Raw genomic sequence first — 19,370 nt, forward strand, 5'->3', positions numbered from 1 at the left:
CAGTGTTACAGCAGCAAAGTGTATAGTAAAAATAGTAAAATTAACAGCAAAAAGAGACAATAAATAGCAGCAAGCAATATAAACAGGGAAATATAACTGGGAAAATATATAACATAGGAAATGGTAACAGCAAATATACATTATTTACAAATTTACACCATGGCATAGGGGGATTATGGATTACTTACATATATATAATATGTAAGTAAATATATTAGATATTTACAAATGTATTTAATGATATAACATGTACTGTATATTAAATGTTTGTATTTATTAGTGTATGTTATTGTTTATTTATTTACTGCCCCCACTTTACAGGCTGAATACAGTTTATGCCCCACACGTTGTTTACATCAGTCATTAACAATAATAGGAGAAGCAACTAATAAAAAAGACTCACATTTTAGTGAAATAAAGGTCAGCAGGATAGTATCAACAAATTCTTATTTATTTCCCTACATAAATCATATTTTTCAATCTTACTTTAACTCCATATTCCCTAAGTCATCCACGCCTCAACTGCAGTGAGTCTGTTTCCACCACAGGGCCCCACCCCACAGTTTGAGAACCACTGGTTTACATGGATGGGGGACCAAAAGTAACATGAAAGTAATAATTAAGAATTTCACTTATTACTTAAAAAATAGGCATTGATATTTTTTCATTTCTAAATTCTTAGGATTCCTTTTTTATTGTCAATTCAAATAGTCTATTTATTTATAGATTCATAAATTAATTTGTAAACAAATTTATCAATGCCCATTTTTATTGTATGAGATATGAATTAATTAAATGTTGCATTACTATTTCCATGACAGCTGTGGTCCTCCATATGTATGTAGTTTGGTTTGTTGATTTAAGAAAGGGGCTAACGTCGGAAGTACCTCAGCAATATGGGTTGCGCATTCCCCCTGTCTTTACGGTATTTGTGTCATCACTTCCGTAAAACGAGAACCGTTTATTCTTTGTACCAATTAGCTGTTGCTAGCTGAAAGCGGTACACATTAAAAGCAACACCAAGCTAACCGAACATCTGCAGTTTTTGTACATTCGGCGGCTTCAGCTTTAGCCTGTTTCGGTTAGCTAGGACGGCTAAAGTTGCAGCCTCGCGCCGGATGGTTGGGCCACTTTATTCTCGTTTTAAAGTTTAGCCTGCTCTCTCAGCTGGTTCGGTTTGAACAATGTTGAGCAGCGTTACTCTGCGGGCTCAGATCGCCTCCATAATCGATGTGTTGTCCAAAGCAGCCGTGGCAGAAATTGCCAAAGTGGTGGAAGATGGCATGGTGGTGCTGCGGCTGGAGATGTGTCAGCGGGAGAATGAGATCAAAAAGCTGAAGAACAACATCGAGGTTCTGCACAGCGAGCTAAGATCAGCGCAGGAGAGAGAGACCCTGAGACCCGACAACAAGCAGGGCAGAGATGGTAAGATCTGAAACATAAACAAACTGGAACCTGCACTAACCTGGCAGAGATCTGAATGAGATGCACTCTCACACCTCACGTAGTAGCAACTTATTCCAACATTGTTGGTGGAGGACACATGAGGACAGGGTTTGTTAGGGATGGAAATGGACAAATATTTGTTCTCTTGACACTCATCTGACCTTGGTGTTTGTCGGACCTTATCTTCTCAACATCCCTGCAAATAAATAGGAACATTTCTTGAAAACTAAAAGAAATTGGGTAGGTCTGTATGCACAGCACACAGACACACACACACACACACACACACACACACACACACACACACACACACACACACGAGATGTTTTTGTATGTTATGTTTTTGTGTGGATTAACAGTTTAAGTACTCTGTAGTTCCAGTGACTACTTTGCTTAAAAGCAATGCCCTTTTTTCATGACAGTATTATTGTATTTATGTCCACCTTGTGAAGTCTTCTACCTGTTAGGGCTGAACAATATTTTGATAACAAACAAATAGTTTGTATAACAAATAGTCATATTGCAGTTATGTTGACTGATATTGCTAGTGTGATCTGAGTCATGATTTTAGTTGGAATGGCAACTTTTGCATTTTATTTTCACTGAAAGAAATATAAATAGAGATACATAATGCATAATGTGGCTGACAAATTATTGTCCCATGTTTTGTTTCATTGGAATACTTATGCAAAACGCTCTGAAAGCAAAAGTATATTTGTGAAGTTTTTTTTAAAAATGTATTTTACTAGAAAAAATACATGAACTTTTGAAGAATTACTGTTGTTTCTGTTCTGTAGTTCAGTCACAGCTGTGGAGTAATCATCCATTTTTACACACCACCCTTGAACCTTTCTTACCCTCAGGTGTGCATATATTACAGGTTGCAGGAACTTATTTTTAAAATATAAAAATGTGAAATTAGTATTTTGTCAGTATTGTCCATGAGAAGCAGGTAATTATCGGCTATCATATCAGCTGAAAAAAATACATATGGGCAATCTCTAAATATTAATATGGCTATTGGATTTTTGTTGTGGTCTCTACCAAACAGTTTTGCACTATTGCACCCGGCCATGTTGCAGTTTCAATAATAAGCTGAGTATCTGTTCAGCACCACTGCCTATTCTGACGATTCCTTCCAATAGCACTGTCAAAATTGTGTGACTGTGGCACAGCTAAGAATTTTGCACTGAAGATGACTTTGGCCCCCTCTTCTTTCTTAAGTATGTCTACCCAACAACAAACAGATATTTTACAATAACAGTGTATCAAAAGACAGTGTGAAAGGGATCAGTCATAGTCATGCACTGACAGAGAATTATCACCTGAATCTGCGCCTCTGCTCTACTCTACTGCAAATTTTAGCTCATTGTTTAGCTGTGTAGTCTGTAATTTTACTGTTTTAGTTCACTCTCACCACTCTCATAATGTTTTCTGCTGCAGCAGGCAGCTGTTTTCAGCAGAAAAACTCTTAAAATCCAGTGTAAACTAATTTCCCACCTGTTGTTGTCAAGATACAGAAATTTCCGATTTCAGCACTATACCTTGAAAAATCTATTCAACCACTTTCAACGCCATGTGGAAAAAATTAACTCAATGTTGAGGGCAGAAACATGACATGAACATAGTACGACAACAGATACAGCAGATGAGACAAATGATGAGAAAAGAGTAGAGTGCAGAGACGAGGACTGTAACTGCGAGGAGGAGGCCTAACTATATGGGCACTGCAGCGGTGTGTGTATTAACTAACTGAGTGAAAAAACAGAGTGAGAAAGTGTAGCATGGTATCAATACTGCCAATAACAAGTACTGACAATATTTTTGACAACACTACTCCCAGAACCAAACAGCAGACTGATACAGTCAGCAAATAGCTGGTGAACATAGTGGACTTAAGCAGCTAAACAGTCAGCTGTTTTCCTCTGGAGCTGGTGGAGACCAAAAACAGACCTAAAAGAGACGGAATATTAGACTTGGCAGGTTGACACAAACACCAAGTTAAAATGAAAGCTAATCTTGCTCTGTTTTGCTAACCGGTCCACTGTGATGACATGTTGGTGTTGTGCTCACAGCTTGTGTCTGCTGTCCCCAAGTGTCCAAAAGAAAGACTGCAGGTTCCATTTACTGATGAATAGTTGATTATATCATAAAATCTGAGTTTCAGGAAAAGAGTAATATATTGACATTATATTGATGTTATGTTATGAGACTAGATATTATCTAGATTTCAGGTACTGTTCTATCATGATATGGATTACAGTGTTGTCTTTTCCTGGTTTTAAAGGCTGCATTACAGTAAAGTGGTGTAATTTTCTGATTTCATCTCACTAGTCTAGCTGTTCTGTTATTTGTCTTAACCTGCTTAGTCATTATATCTACATTAATGATTATTATTTACCAAAAAGCTTGCAGTAATATTTTGTGAAAGCTCCAGCAGTCATCCCTATAATATTGTCGCTATATTAATATTGAGGTATTTGGTCAAAAATATTGATATTTGATTTTGTCCATGTCGCCCAGCCCTGTTGTTGGGTAGTTTAAATGACAGCAATGCATACTTCTAGCAGCAGTGTCCTCTGATAAGAGAGGATCATTTTGTTTGAGTTTAAAAAGTCTAGTTTGTTTCTTTGTTTTTGAGAAAATGTTATGTAACAGTTTTGTGGATTACACCATAACGTGGTTTCAGAACTGGAACAATGTGCAATTAAAGTGTGAGATATTTATGTAAATGAGGATCACAAAAAGTGTGATTATTTTCCCTCCTACTACCAAATGTGTTGGAATGAAGTAACTGACCTGTTTTTAATACACATATTTAATTATGACATTAAAACCTAATAATTTGAACTACATTTTAAAAACTCACAGCTAATACCATGTTCTTCAACTTTATCATTGCCTTTCCACAGACAGTCAGAATGACGCTGGTGATGAGAGGACCTTGCTTGAAAAGGTGGACACAGATAAGGACCAGAGCAGCCTGTCCATGCCAGAGGTGCAGGTGAAATGTGAACCTGTGGAAGAAGGAAGTGAGGAGGCCAGGGGACAACCTGAGCAGCCAGCCTTGTTTGAACGGGACAGTGCTCAGTGGAGACCAACCACGCAAAGTCAGACAGCGCACAACAACTCAGAATATTTAAATTTAGGGCAGAACTCCCTGTTATGTCTTCCTGAATCCTCTCTGGACACTGGATTGACTGCTCCCTGCAGCAGCTCCGGTGGGTTTCAGCCGAGCCCGTTCAGCCGCGGGCTGCTGGGTTACAGCCCGTATCGTAACTCGTACAACACGATGCGGAGGAGGACGGTGAAGAGGTTAATGAGCAAGAAAGGGTTCATCTGTCCGTACTGTGGTAAATATTTTGAGCGTGCCGGGCACCTCGAGAGGCATAAAAGGATTCACACCGGTGAGAAACCGTATCGCTGTGAAATCTGTGGGAGACGGTTCAATCAGACATGCAGCCTGAAGGAGCACACGAAGATTCACAGAAGAAGTGAGTAAAACACCTCTCTGTCTAAGGTTGCTGGTTTAGATCCTAAAGTCAGATGGAAATAACCAATAAGTTCTGATCTTCCTTTTGCCAACCACCACCTGTAGGCTGCATTCACACCAAATGCAGTGCCTTCAGGTAGTTATGACCCCAGTGTACACTCATCACTAGTTGTGAAACACACAAACACACACCTCTGTCTGTCTTTTGTCTGTTATTCTTCAAACCTCCCTGACACTTTGGTAGTTAGTTGTGTTTATTTGTGCGTTATTTTTGCACAATTTGAGGTCTCTGGCTGTGACAGTCCTCGTTCTCAGTAAACAGAGGAGAACTACAGAATATGGTTTAGGCAAGACAGCGGTAAATGGGGGACGTGAACCAACCATATCCTCTCTGCTACAGGGCAGGACATTAAATATTAATTTATTTGGTATGGGAATACATAAAACTGCCTTATAGTAAACAGACAGTCCACCTCAGACTGGCACTCAGGCACCCCCTGTGCCAGGGGTCTCGGTCCTCTTCAGCAGCTGCTGGTCTGACTCCGTCCTGCATGTCATCCACTCTCTCTACCCCCCTTCCTCCAGCTTCATATCTCCAGCTGTCCCTATCAAATAAAGGCAAGTAATCAAAAAAAAAACATTATTCCCCTCATCTGTAGTGCTGTTTAACAATCTAGATTGTTTTAGTGTGAGTTGCCAAATTTTGGAGTTGTCAGCCGTAGAGATGTAAAGCCTTCTCTCCAGTATAATGGAGCTAGATGGCACTTGGCTTGTGATGCTCTCTTCCTTTTGCACAATGATTCTGCAGTGAACTGTCTCTTTTAAAAGCTCTGGAGAAGTTGTTGGTTGAATATGAAGATTGTTGTATCTGTGAAGAATATTACATTCGGATCCGTGTGTATATATGACCACACCATAAAACACTTTTGACTGTATTGGTGGTAAAAAAAAATTCTTCCTATTTTAACAGGTATGCAGCCCAGACCAGTTGAGATCCAAGTGAGCGAACAGAAGCAGCTTCCCGAGGTAAATCCATGTGCTGATCCTCATCGCCCAAAGGAAGAGAGCCAGCTGAAAGCTGAGGATGGCCTACCTAAGAATGAGGACACACTCACAACACCCGTGCACATAAAGTCTGAGCCTGCAGAGGAGAATATAGAACAACCTCTGTTCCATGGAGGGAACGAGCAGACCATGGAAGGAGTCGACAACCTCAGTGAGAACTTCACAACCTTTGACAGAGACGGCCAGCAGTGGATGTCCAGATTACAGGGACAAAACAACACGGAGATCAGCAGTACAGAGTATCTCAGCAGCTCAGCTCAAAGTATGACGTCTTACCCAGGTATCGCTCAGTTACTCCCACCGCCAGTCGAACCTTCTTGTAGCACATTCTCTTATCCAGGTAAACCATATGGCGAGCTCAAAAACAGCATGATCTCCCAAACGCCCTATGGATCCTCAGACACACTGATGATATCCAGCGAGGCAGGCTTGCACAGTATGACCGGACCCCTGCTGAATCACCGCAAACAGAGAGCAAGCAGGTCTTTTCAGGTGATCAAACCAAAGAAATGCTTTGTATGCTCGTACTGTGGCAAGGTCTTTGAACGCGCCGGCCACCTCGAAAGACATTTACGAATTCACACTGGGGAGAAGCCGTACGGCTGCCATATCTGCGGGAGGTGCTTCAATCAGAAGAGTAGCCTCAAGGGCCACATGAAGACGCACAGAAATGGTAAGAGACAAACTAGAAAATTTATATTGCAGTTATTTTGACAGATATTTCAGTTGCAGTAAGTGGGAATGATTATGTTTACATTTTAAGTAAAAAATGTCAAATTTTATCTGGAGAACATTCAAATTTTGTTCAATGTACATATGTTAGCGTCAAAATGCTATTTTCCGAAACTCTTCTAAAAACAGTCTTCTATGTGACTGGGTTCTGCACGATGATGTTACTACATACTGTATAAACCCCCTGTGTTGAAGGAGAGGATGGAAGGGCGTCAGTGCTTTAACCTACGTCACTGCTTTTTGCTTTTTGAGCAGGAGTTTCCTTTTGAAAAATCTTGAAAAGAATGCAGATGGAGTAATCCTTTTAAGCCAGTTTGAAATCGTAAATTATCCATTTTAATACCAGCATTTACAAGATCAGTATCTTACACACAAGTTGCTGCTGCATATAAAAGCATAAGAAAAGTTAAAGCTATAATCTGTAACATTTCCGCATTAAAATGTCCAAAATGGCTAGACATTTGTCATATATTTTGTTGAGTTGTGTACATTATCTAAAATGTTTCCAGTGCTCTCACCCAGAGAAACCCATAATTTATTCAGTGTAAGGGTGTGTTTCTTACTTGCTGCTAGTTGATATAATATCCAGGAAAACACTGTATATGTAGGATACATCAGCGAGTGAGGAAGGAAGTTATTGAATGTGACTAAACATTAATAAAACTTGTCAATGAACAAGTTTCTTCCTGAATCATGTCAGATCTGTTTTCATCAGCTATGGTGGTTGTTTAAAGTGAAGAAAACAACTCCCATGATCCCATGGGGATCAAACTTAACCTTTTATTTTTTTTTTATTGTAATGTGAGAGACACCTAGTGGCAGAAGTTATAAATTGTATGTTTAATCTATTAGCTCTGTTTGCTCATTTAATTCTTGTCTTTTTCTTCTGAAAAGGGGAGAATTCAGAGGTACTGGAAGCACCTCACCTCATGTTTACAATGCCTGATAATCAACCATTACAGAACCTGGCAGAACCCAAGACCAGTCTGTCAGCTTTAGAAGAACAGTTTCCAGGATCCACGTACAGCGAGCCCACTGGAGAGCCAGCAGTGATGGTAAAGTTGGAGCCAAATGGGGAGAACTTTCAGACTCTAAGTCAAGCAGGGACTGATAACGGCACAGGAGCGCCAGACCAAAGCCAGCCGTGGACATCTGGGAGGGAGAAGAGCAGTGATGCCACTGAACAAAATGTCTGTGTACTGTTACAACATGATGTCAAGTATCACCTCAGTCCTGCTGCTGGAGCGTCCAATGAGCAGCAGGGATATACCTCACCAATCAAGGATCTGCCTTTTCTAGATGACAAAGAAAAGGACGAAATGATGCACAACGATCAGTATTCAATGATGGGAATGCAATCAGCAAGCTCTGATATGACTCTACCACCCGAGCTGCAAGATCAACATATTACACAGGAGGTGACTGTGACTCAAGAGGGAGGTGTGTTTGAATTTAATATGACCACGTCAGGTGACCACGAAGACAACTGTGGCAGGGACGCCAGCAGACAAAACTGCTTTATATGCTCAACTTGTGGTCAAAGTTTTGATAGTTTCAGTTTATTTCAGAGGCACCAGTGTCAAAGTGAGCAATCCTTCGGCTGCAAGATATGTGGTAAGATGTTTAATCAGATGAGCATCCTAAAACTGCACCTTAAACTGCATGTAGAATAAAATCACGTGGGATGGACAGAACAAGTAAAAATATAAATGAAAATAAAGAGATAGTTTGGATTATTTGAGGTACGACAGTAGATGGTGGTCAGTATGTCCCCACTTTGGAAAGGCAGAGAGGAGAACCAGCATGGAAGTTAAGCAGTGAACTGCTGTGGATGGCAACAAAATGTATTTAAGCTGCTTTAAAAAGGCCTGCCCTAAAGAAAAAAAAAAGTATCAGTTTTGTATGCTACATCTAGAATATTTTCACCACTTCGTCTTGCTATCAGACAGGTTTCTCTGATGGGAAACCGCCATTATATAAGCCGAATATCGCTCTCTCCAAACCAGGCAGACTCCATTGGCAAAATCACTAAATTTACCTCTATGGGAACTCTGAAGTTGTTGGTCTGTTGCTTCCTCGATCAGTTAGTTTGTTTGTGTTATTGTGCGACTTTAGTGAATCTTAACTTTTAAAACGTCAAATTCACACAATAACACAAACTAACTAACTAACTGATTGAGGCAGTGGGAGACCAGCGATTCTTGTGTTTTGTAAAGTAAAATTATTGTTTTTTCTTAAAGGACATGGTTGGGTTGGTAAGAGTGCTATTTGGTTCACAGAATGGTGGTTCCCCCCCTGCAAAAGGCTGTGTGACCGCAGTGCAAAGCAGTGAAAATATTCTAAGTATAGCATACGCTTAAACTGATATAGAGTTTTTTAGGTGGACCTTTTTTAAGTGGTTAAAATACATTTTGCTGCTGAACCTGTCTACATCTTTACTTTGTTTCACTTCGGTACTCCTCTCTACTTCTTCAAACTGGGGGCATGTTAACCACCCTGAATAATGGTACCTTATACAAGCCCACTTCCAATAATCCAAACTATTGCTTTAACACGATTCTCCACCACGCTTCATCACAGTCAGTTGTAAGAAATGGCAAAGTGCACAAGTTCCATACTCACGGTCGATAAATCAGTGTCCCATAACTTCCAACACTGAAGCAGACAAACAAAAAGCATTGGTTTTCTAATTGCTGCACTGATTAAGTACAGTCTTTTTTGAAGCAAGGATGAAAATTCTGTTTAGTCTCTCACACTTCAAGGACTTTTGACTTTGCATCAAATGTTTTCCCGCTACTTTAACCTTCTCCATCTTCTCATTTATAGAACAATTTTCTGACAGCATTATTGGTGTGGACAGTAAACACAGGTGATCTTTGCTTGAAGCTGTCCAGATCTCTGGAACAGCTTTGATAATGACTTAATTTCTATAAAGACAAACTAAACATTGTTGAGCATATTAAGTGGCAAATGAAGCCCTATTTCAGTTCCACTCAGATCCACACTTTTCTATGTTCTTTAATGAAACATATTTAAAATTGAGCCCTTTTAAAAACTACTAAGTAAGGAGGAAGACATTTTCGCTGTAGCTTTATTTCCTGATTGGAAATAGATCAACATGCTTGTTGATACACTGTCAGTGTATGTTTTGATCTGTAGTGTGGGATAGAGTTTGATTATATGTGAAAAATGACACAGTATACTTTTCGGCTAAACAGTTTTGAGTGAAATTTGGCCAAATTAGAATAAATTACAGCATGCAAAGCTCAACAATTTAACATATCAACTAGAGATATAGGATAAGTTTCCTCTTCAATTCTACCGTGCCATTCTTAAAGTTGCAATATATAACACCCCTAGTGGTCATAAATGAGTACTGCAGTCCAAATAGTGAGTTGGAGCCATAGGCCTATGCTTAATATACAGTTTATGGTTGAAGTTGTTTCCCTCCTTCCCAGACTCAAAGCTCAGGAAGGTTGCCTGCAGGTTGCAGGGACTCTGAACCTACCCGAGTGCAAGACGAGCACAGCATTATACTAGACAAGACAAGCGACGACAAGTCCTACACTGTAAGTTAATCAGACGTTTATAACTGTCACAGGTCTGCTGATGTAAAGTGAAGCCTGAGTTCGGTCACTGCCTGTCTTCCTGCCTGCCAGACTCCATAACACTTAACTCAGTTTCACCATTACAAGCATCCACTCCTTCTAAAATATAATTTTTGATTTCTGACAACTCATAAACAGACGGTGACTTATTCAGCAAACATTTGGTACTCATTTTAACTCCATGTTAAGTGAACAAACAGATGTTTCCACAGGGGATGGAAATGTCAAAGGAGAATATTTTGGCTGTAGCGTTTGTGTCAGAGATACCAGTATGTCAAGATGGCATATGATGACATATGGACATTTTATGATTTAGTACAGTAAATACATTACAGATTTCCCCTTTAAAAACTGTGAAATCAGTTAATTGCATCATGCTTTGATAATCATTTCTGACCATACTACACTAACACTGACACTTTTGTGATGTGGATCTACATCAGTGTTTTCTTTCGATTTTCTTAAAATATGGAATAATGCCTATTTTTCTTTTAATCAGGATACAGTTAGGTTACTACTCTTTTAAGTTGTGATTTGAAGCCATTGTTAAAAATATTCATGGAGTTGTTTACTGTTTATAAAGTAGATGGACAGGTGAAATGAACAAACCCTCATACACTAAAGCACTGTATACCTCAAATTACTGTTGCCTCAAAGCTGCATGTAAATATGTCTTGATAATTTTAGCACAATTAGTCTTATTGGTTTGGTCTTTCCAAAAGGCAAATCTAAAAGTAAATGCTGTGATTTTTGGTTGAGGCCAAGATTTCAAACACACCAGACCTCCCACTAACCAAAAATGATAAACAACAACATGGTGATGTTTTTCTGTGAAAAAGGGAAGAGACAACAATGAATTAATGTTAAATCATATGCAGGAAACTTGTGCATTATGTAAAACTAAAGAAACATGAAATACCTCAGCGATACACAGGGTCAGCATAAAATAATACAAAGCATTAGAAAAGTGAAACTTCACTTTGGTTGTATTGGTACTTTGACTGATATTTATTTTGATCGGACATTGGCAACCAGAGAGAACTAACTACACAGCCAGTGTTTAGCACCTTAAACGTAAAACTGTAATATAAAAAGCCATTAAAATAGTTTAGTAAATTGTTTTGAATGGTTCTGAAAGAATGGTGCAGTTCACATTTGTTTGAAGTAGGTGGCTGGATGTGAAGAGGTCATTAAAATAGTTTGACAAAATTAACACTCCAGGTAAAACCACAGAAGAAGCTCCTTTCTTGGGCTGACAGGTTTGACACAAAACCCTTTATAGTACTGTGGGATGAGTGCCTACATTTTTCACACGGGAATGAAATCCCTCACCCTGCCACTGCAGTGTTACTGCCTTTCAAAACTGTGTCATAAAGTCGACTGCCTGTACCCCTTTTCCTCCTTAATTTATTTAGTGTTTTCAGTCTGCTTTAATTCTGTAGTTTACTACACGAGATCACTGATCGACACCCAGTTGTAGCATGATTCACAGGTATCACTTGAACTTTACAGTAATAGTTTATTACATTATATAACATGTTAGATTACATTTGAAAAGATAAATGAAAAAAATGATTTTGAAAAAAATCTGATTTCTTTGTTTAACTTTTTGTATTTTTAAATAAATTCAAAACTACATTCATGAAATTGTGGGGTCTGGCACTCTGTTTATTTTAATATTGATGGGTGTAAATAAATTTGTTAAGTTTTAAATCTTTCCTGCGGTACTTCCTCCTCCATCACTTTTTTGTTACTTCTCTCACCTTACTTCTTACTTCTTCCAAGGTTTCCACTTTCATGGAAAAAGTGTTCACTAAACAGAAGAGGACCAAACATGTAATGTATAAATGTAGATCAAATTTCTAGGGTCACAAATCACAAGTTATTTTGTATTTTAATCAATCTTGTATAGGTCAGGCTACTTGTTCTGCAGAAGAGGTTATATTGGGGTAGTCTAACTATTTGTTTTCAAAAGTGGACTGGTATTGTAAGCTTTTCAGGACTGATGAATGCTGAGTACATAAATTTACAGGGATTTATTGACAGAATATGGCAGAAAAAGAATCAAATATTTGTAAGTATGTTTTCATTAGTCTGGCATCACCTGGAAATAAGAATTTTCCCAGAACAAACAAAAGAAACACCGGCGTTTCACGTTTTTCGTCAGTATCGTGGCCACCATATCCCCCCCAAATCAAAATACAGTTTCCCCTGGCCTGGAGAACTGTTTATCCATCTAGATTTTTTGTGTGAGTTGTAGAGATTTGGAGACATCAGCTGTAGAGATGTCTGTGTTCTCTTCCAATATAATGGGACTAAATGGTACAAATCCTGTGGTACTCAAAGCAGCTGTTAGAAAGAAAGTAGTTATGGTAGATCCTACTGCAGACAGAAAGTAGTTCCTACATTAAACTGCCCATGGCAAGGTCTGTGAATTATTCTGAGCCACTGGGTCATGATGTTTGGAAAGAGACTCTCGTTTTGATTTTGTCAAATGTATTTTTCTGGTGCTTTGAGCGCCACAGGACTTGTGTATTTAGCCCCACTCCACTGGAGAGAAGGCAGAAATCTCTACAGCCAACATCTCCCAAACTAGGTCAGGTCAGTATTTTGACTTTATTCTCGAAATGCGAAATAAACAAACAAACAAACAAATAAATAAATAAATAAATAAATAATAATAATAATAATAATAATAATAATTCCCTTTTGACTGACATTACTCTTATAAGTTCAGCTCTATTTTCAGCATTTTGACTTTGTTCTCAACATTCTGACTTTACTCTCAACATTTTGATTTTTGCAGACAAATAAAGGTAAGTCACCTTTAGTTTTACCTAAAACGTCTACAGACGAAGATGAAGGCCGTCGTCTCACACTGCTCATCTCTCCCGTGCTGGTTGTAATTTCGCTGCGTCTTCACGCCTGTATTTACGGTAGAGCCCTGCGCTACACGGAAGAAAAGGTTCCAGCTAGCTAGAAACACACAGGGATGTAAAAAATTGTAGTGCGTTGGTTCGTTTCGCAATTTTTTTTAAAAGATTCATTGCGTGGGAGGACCTTTTTACTCTATTTTTCTCACATATTACTTTACATGAATTAACATGGCGACGTGCATTCCCTTTCAAACCCAGTTATCCTCAATAATGGAGGTTTTGGTTAAAGCAGCAGTGACAGAGATATCCAAACTAGTCGATGACAAATGTGCGTTTTTGCATCTTGAAATATCGAGAAAGCAAAGCGAGAATGAGATGCTGAAAAGGAAATTAGTCATGATGGAGAGTAAAAATGCACAGCTGCAGCGAGGCTTTGGTAAGATGCTCATTTGTGCTCTAAATTGACGACTCTGTTAAATTAGTATATCATGCATGATAATGTGAAAGTGTGTCAAGCTTGTAATTACATTTACAGTGAGTTCAGGCCAGCACTGTGAGACTGCTGTACATTCTTATATAAATTAATGTACATTGTTCATATAACTGGAGACGTTTGCTCCTTTAAGATGGTATTTATTTTTGCTTTTGCCTTGCATTTTAATCTGTTGTTGTATTATTTAATATAATGTATTATTTCCTTTTCTGCACCAGAAAACTACATGGACAGAGGACCTGATGTGGGGAGTAACTGTCCACATTCTACAGGAGATATTAAGGTTTGTGTTACTCAAAACTTGTACCTGTAGATGTACCTGAATTAAGGCTGTATTACCTGCCTCAGGGTGCAAGACCACCAGGGGCTCCAAAATCCACAAATTAAGTTGTGGTAATTTTTGAACACAATGGTCAGAAAACTGTATAAATAGATGTAAAAGAGGCCCAGCACAAAATTTGTTGCTGAGCCCAGGATCAGCATCTAATTAGAATTGACACTAATGTGGACCATGCTAATGAATTAAAGCTGCTTTAAATTATATTTTTATACTGACTCTCGATCACCTCACTTTGCCTACTGACAATTGTGATGTCTCTAGTGACAAATCCACCGCTTATTAGGGCTGAACATACTGAATCCATTTGGGTTGCAGTGAGGCTTGTTTAACTTCTGTCCTTTCATTGTATCTATATATGCACAGAGCACCCACAGGCCACTGTATGAAATATTGTGATAGATTATGTTAGACATATGCCTAGCATTTTATTCTCACGCATTATGTGCAGAATATCAAGGAGAAGTAGGGGCATGGTGCAATCTTAAAATTTCCTAATACTTACGCAATTTTGATTTGATTAACACTACAAACAATGAGCCAATTGGCCATGTGAAGTGCAAAGAAAAGTACTACCTACTTACCGGTTTGCTGCTAGATCATGTTGCCTCACTTCTGTCAGAGTCAGCGCACATCAGAGAGAGCTTAAAGTGGTATTGTTGCCTGTTTTGGACTGGGTTCAGGGTCTGGCTGAAAAATTGCAGACTTTGTTGAGCTGGAGCCAGACTTGAACACCACGGGCCAGGGCTGGTCTAGGATGGTGTTTTTGGCTGGTGGGCTCTCATACCCTCAATTGGGTATTACTGCTACAATTTTACAGGGGTGTAAATCACAGCATACTGATTTCTATTCAGTTCAGTTCATAGGTCTGCGATCAATAACAGACAATATAAAATGTCTGTTTAACACAATCTGTCACATTTTTATCAGCCAACAAAAAGCAACTAAATTCTGACCCCACAATTTATGACTGAACTCTTCCAGACATCCGTTACACAAACATGCCGTGGGAATTTCAAAAGAAAGGTGTGTCTCGAAGATGATGATATAGATAAACATTTTTACTTTTCAACAGTTTTTTTTGTATCGTTCAGACTGATATATTGTTACACTCCTACAGCTTTACTGATTTGGCTAAACCTCTCCCTTCTCATCAGTGTTGTTTCTTGTTTTCAGCAAAACTGCTGGAAAACCAACTGTACAGTACTTTCACTCAACAACATTATGACATAGAACAACTGACTAGGTGGTGAACACAGTAGTAAATTAGGCACCTAAAGAGGACTTGGTGGAGAGCAAACTGCACTAAAAGAAGAGTAAATAATGGACTTATATTTGCCAGGTGGCCACAAACACGACTCAAATTGAATGCTAATGTTGCCGTGTGTCTGTTTGATATATAAATAAGCAACATGTTTGCCAAATCTACTTAATTAAGATGATATATGTCGGTGTTGTGTTTACAATTTGTGCTGCCCCCAAGTGGACAAAAAAAATGTCAACCCTGGTTTAATGTTGTGATGAATCAGTGATCATATCCTAAAATTTGGGTTTCAGATGCTACTCTGATCGTGACTGTTTCTAATAGTGACCTCCTGTTTTTAAACCTTCACTTTATTCAGTTTCCTGACATTGAAGATGCTGCTGTTTCTTTCACAATTAAAGAAGAAAGTCCAGATGAGACGCTGTGGATCAGTGATTCTTCTGGACCAATTGGTGAGTTAAAGAACTGGATTTTATGCAAGAGTTAAACTTGGAAATGTTCATGGCCTTATGTTCTTTCCACTGACTCTTATCATGATGGCAGACAGAAAAGCACAATGCTTTTCAAAGTCTAAACATGAACTGGGCAGTAAAAGAAACTATTGCTGTTTTTTTTGCTGGTGTACGTTTCTTTTTGCTTTGTACTTCACAAATTCATTATAATGTTCAGGATGGAGGCTCTTAAGATGGGCAGTTTAATATGTAGTGTTGAAGTAATGTGATTTGGCTCCTCCTTGCATGACCAGTGCTTAGCACTCATTGCAAATAGCTAGTTTGCTATTCATTCTGGATACTTTAGAAACCTCCACCCTTCACAATCATCATATTAGTCTGTAATATCAGTGGAAATGTTCATTTTGGTGTTCATCAAATGTTCATCATGTTCCATACTTTTTGTTTGTTTTGTTTGTCAGTACCTCATGACTTTTTTATACCTGTCACTTGCAGGTCCTGCTTTACAATACCAGAATCCAGCAGCTAACGCCCCAGAGAGCCAGCAGCTTGAAGAGAACTGTCAGCTAAACCATTCAGATGTCACCAGGCCAAAAACCTCAGAGTTCGGCGACTTGTACACGTCTGGTGAGCTTGCAGGAGACATCAGTGGCCTTCAGTTCACTGTGAAGACGGAGAAGGAGGAGAACCGCTCTGGATTCAGTCAAGGTGGATGTCAGCACAGTGGTGGGAAGCAGACTCAGCTCGCTGCTGACTTCTCCATGGATGGAGAGAATCAGCTGTGGTCGTCCATAATTGAAGGTAATGACATTGATGCTGGTTTTCCTGACTTTTCCAGTGTGGTAGAGGAGTATTCCAACACGTTCCCAGACCATTCTGATGCTCAGGTGGTGTCGAATGCCACCAAGACGGCTAATGTCCAGCAGCTGTCCTCTCAGAGGCCATGTAATGGTATCTACAACAGTGAGTATCATAAGGATGCTCCACAGTCGTCCAGTTTTCAGCCCAGAGCTCAGGGTGCTCAGTCACAGCAGGACAGGCAGAAAGAACAAACTTATCCACAGAGGAACCCCTCACATGTCACACATCTGAGGCAGCCAGAAGAACACCCTGAGAGGGAGGCTGCAGCTGGAGACAGACCAGTTGTAACCTCCTCGCACAACACTTTCACACCAGGCAGCTTCCCCTCTCACACCCCCCACAGACCTCTGTCTGGCATGGCACGGGGCTACGTCTGCTCGCAGTGCGGGAAGACGTTTGGCCGCCTGCACCAGTTCAAGCTGCACCAACAAAGCCACAAGAGAAAGCGAGCGTTCTGGTGCACGGTGTGCGGGAAAAACTTCCAGTGTTCGTCCCACCTCAGCATACACCACCGGACGCACACAGGTGAGAAGCCGTATGGTTGCGGACAGTGCGGGAAGAGGTTCACGCAGCAGAGCAGTCTGAGGGTCCACCAGCGCACACACAGTGGGGAGCGGCCATACAGCTGCTCGCTTTGTGGGAAAACCTTCATCCTGATGCACCATTTGAAGCGGCACAGAATCATTCACACATACAGCTGAGGTGGGGATGTGTGAGGGGATGTTGCTCAGGTGAAAAGACACAAATGACTCAAAGAGCCTGTTCAGACCTGGTATTAACATGCATCCTGGGTGATCTGATCACAAGTAGACAACTCAGAGTACAAGTTCACACCATTACAGTGTGTCTCCGGATGGGTGTCAAGTGATCACTGATATCACATATAAACAATAGGGCTGTTTTGTCAGTTGAATGCCTTTAATGTCCATTTGGCTGCTCGATGTGATGAATACGGCTGGGTACAGAACTTCAGTACCTTAATGGCACTGACCAAATTCCTTACATCCTATAGAGTATTGGAAACTCTTGTCATTTGGTCCCAAATGTGGATGCCTGAGGAGTAACTCTCATCAGGGTCAGTGAGTAAATAAGCATGCAGCATGCTTGTACAAAGATCTAATAATGCTGGCGATTTACTGTCTAACATTACACAGTGTAGTTGCATGCAGGAAAAACGAGACAGAGACAGCCATCATTGTTTGTTTTTGTACTGCCAGCTACGTATCTGCACCAAGAGAACTCTGTGCTGCTCATTACCAAGCCAGTGCAGCTAACACGTTAGCTTGTCAGTGAATCAGTTCGTCTAAATGTCCGCTCAGATAGAAGTGGTCAAAAAGGAGAAACACCTGAAGTCAACAGTCAGACTCGGGCTACCTGTTCATTAGGACACAGAAAGTAAGACATCTCACTCTGCTACTATTTCACTCTACCACAAACTTCAACTACACAGTCATTTCCTTCTTCTTCCTTGGATTTGGCTGAGTGCTTTTTTAAATTAATGTTCCTTTTGACAGTTATGTATACTTGTATATAGTTTTATATTGTGCAGATATTCCATCAGTCTCTTCATTTTAGTCCAGTTATGTAGGTTGAGTATAGTGTTCAGAATCAAAATTGTTTCCCCAGCTGTTCTCTAAGAGTAATTGTTCTACAGGTTGTCATATAATTTTCTTTTGGTCGAAATAGATTTAAAAAGAAAAAGAAAAAAAAGTAATTAAGTAAAAAGTAATGTTCAGGAACCAGGACTGGCACTGGTATCAGAATTTTTTGAATGATAGCCCTAATGAAAATTTGACTATTTGCTCATTTGTTTTCGCTTCAGTGCCACACTAAAACTAAAACTAAACTTACATGAGTCTCAGATTTTACCTGCACTTTCAGCAGCTGGGCAGGTGAGATGATTTGTGATGTGTTGGGATTTTATAACTGAACTATGATCGGGACGACGCACACATTTACTTCTTCTGACTCTGGAAATTTCAGTTTTCTCATCACAGATGACGAAGAAAGGCATTTGTGATGGAATCAGAGACAGTGAAAATGCACATCCAAGCACATCATGAAGCATCTGTTCTGACTGCTTTTCACAGTGACACAGTGTTTTTCCACAAAGAAAGAAATACAACATTTGCTGGATTTACAAGGACCAAGTAATTAAGAATTTGTTCTAGAAAGTGTTTCACAAACTTTATAAAGTTTCTCCTCACTCAAAAACTCTCAAAATAGCACGTTTTTAAAGGGAGTCTGGGGTCACTAGTGTGTTCATAAATATCCACTGCAGGTAAGAGAACCAAAACACATAATGTGCATTGCAGTTAACCAAATGTACTTAAAGGATGTCAGTTGAGTAGGACGTCCTTCAGTGTGGCGTTCACACTGCTGAGAGAACGTGGTCACACCTGTACTCAGAGGTGTGGGCTTTGGATCGGATCACTCAGGGTGCATGTTAATTCTAGGTCTGAATGGGGGCCAGAAAGTCCAGCCAGTCGCAGCTTTTTTGGTCGGGATTTGTAACCTTGTGCATTGCTCACAGACTTTGTATATTAATGCATATTTTACTATGCAAAATCCATCCAATTTTATGATGTTTGCTTCTTTTTTTTAAATACTTGTCTTATAAATATATTAAAACTTCAAGCTGAATTGCAACAGAATTCACACATTTAAGTGTTTTTAAGACACCTTCAAAGCTAGAAATCCAAAAAACAAAAAGTCTAAAGTGTGGAACATTACAGAAAGATCC

General features: G+C 39.5%; 2 protein-coding genes across 2 annotated transcripts; both read left to right on the plus strand.

The window, feature by feature from the left end:
- The first annotated feature begins 957 nt into the window (after window positions 1-957).
- On the plus strand, window positions 958-8,474 carry LOC146318009 (uncharacterized). Its single transcript, XM_084731507.1, has 4 exons — window positions 958-1,425; window positions 4,359-4,940; window positions 5,910-6,677; window positions 7,631-8,474. The coding sequence occupies exons 1-4, from the start codon at window positions 1,185-1,187 to the stop codon at window positions 8,407-8,409; spliced, it is 2,370 nt and encodes a 789-aa protein (XP_084587633.1). The 5' UTR covers window positions 958-1,184; the 3' UTR covers window positions 8,410-8,474.
- Window positions 8,475-13,159: 4,685 nt separating this feature from the next.
- On the plus strand, window positions 13,160-17,856 carry LOC146318010 (uncharacterized). The gene is made up of 4 exons (XM_084731508.1): window positions 13,160-13,656; window positions 13,932-13,996; window positions 15,673-15,766; window positions 16,262-17,856. The coding sequence occupies exons 1-4, from the start codon at window positions 13,449-13,451 to the stop codon at window positions 17,326-17,328; spliced, it is 1,434 nt and encodes a 477-aa protein (XP_084587634.1). The 5' UTR covers window positions 13,160-13,448; the 3' UTR covers window positions 17,329-17,856.
- Window positions 17,857-19,370: the final 1,514 nt, after the last annotated feature.

This window comes from Lutjanus erythropterus, chromosome 12 (genome assembly GCF_056507025.1).
Source record: "Lutjanus erythropterus isolate fLutEry1 chromosome 12, fLutEry1.hap2, whole genome shotgun sequence".
In the NCBI taxonomy this organism is placed as follows: domain Eukaryota; kingdom Metazoa; phylum Chordata; class Actinopteri; order Lutjaniformes; family Lutjanidae; genus Lutjanus; species Lutjanus erythropterus.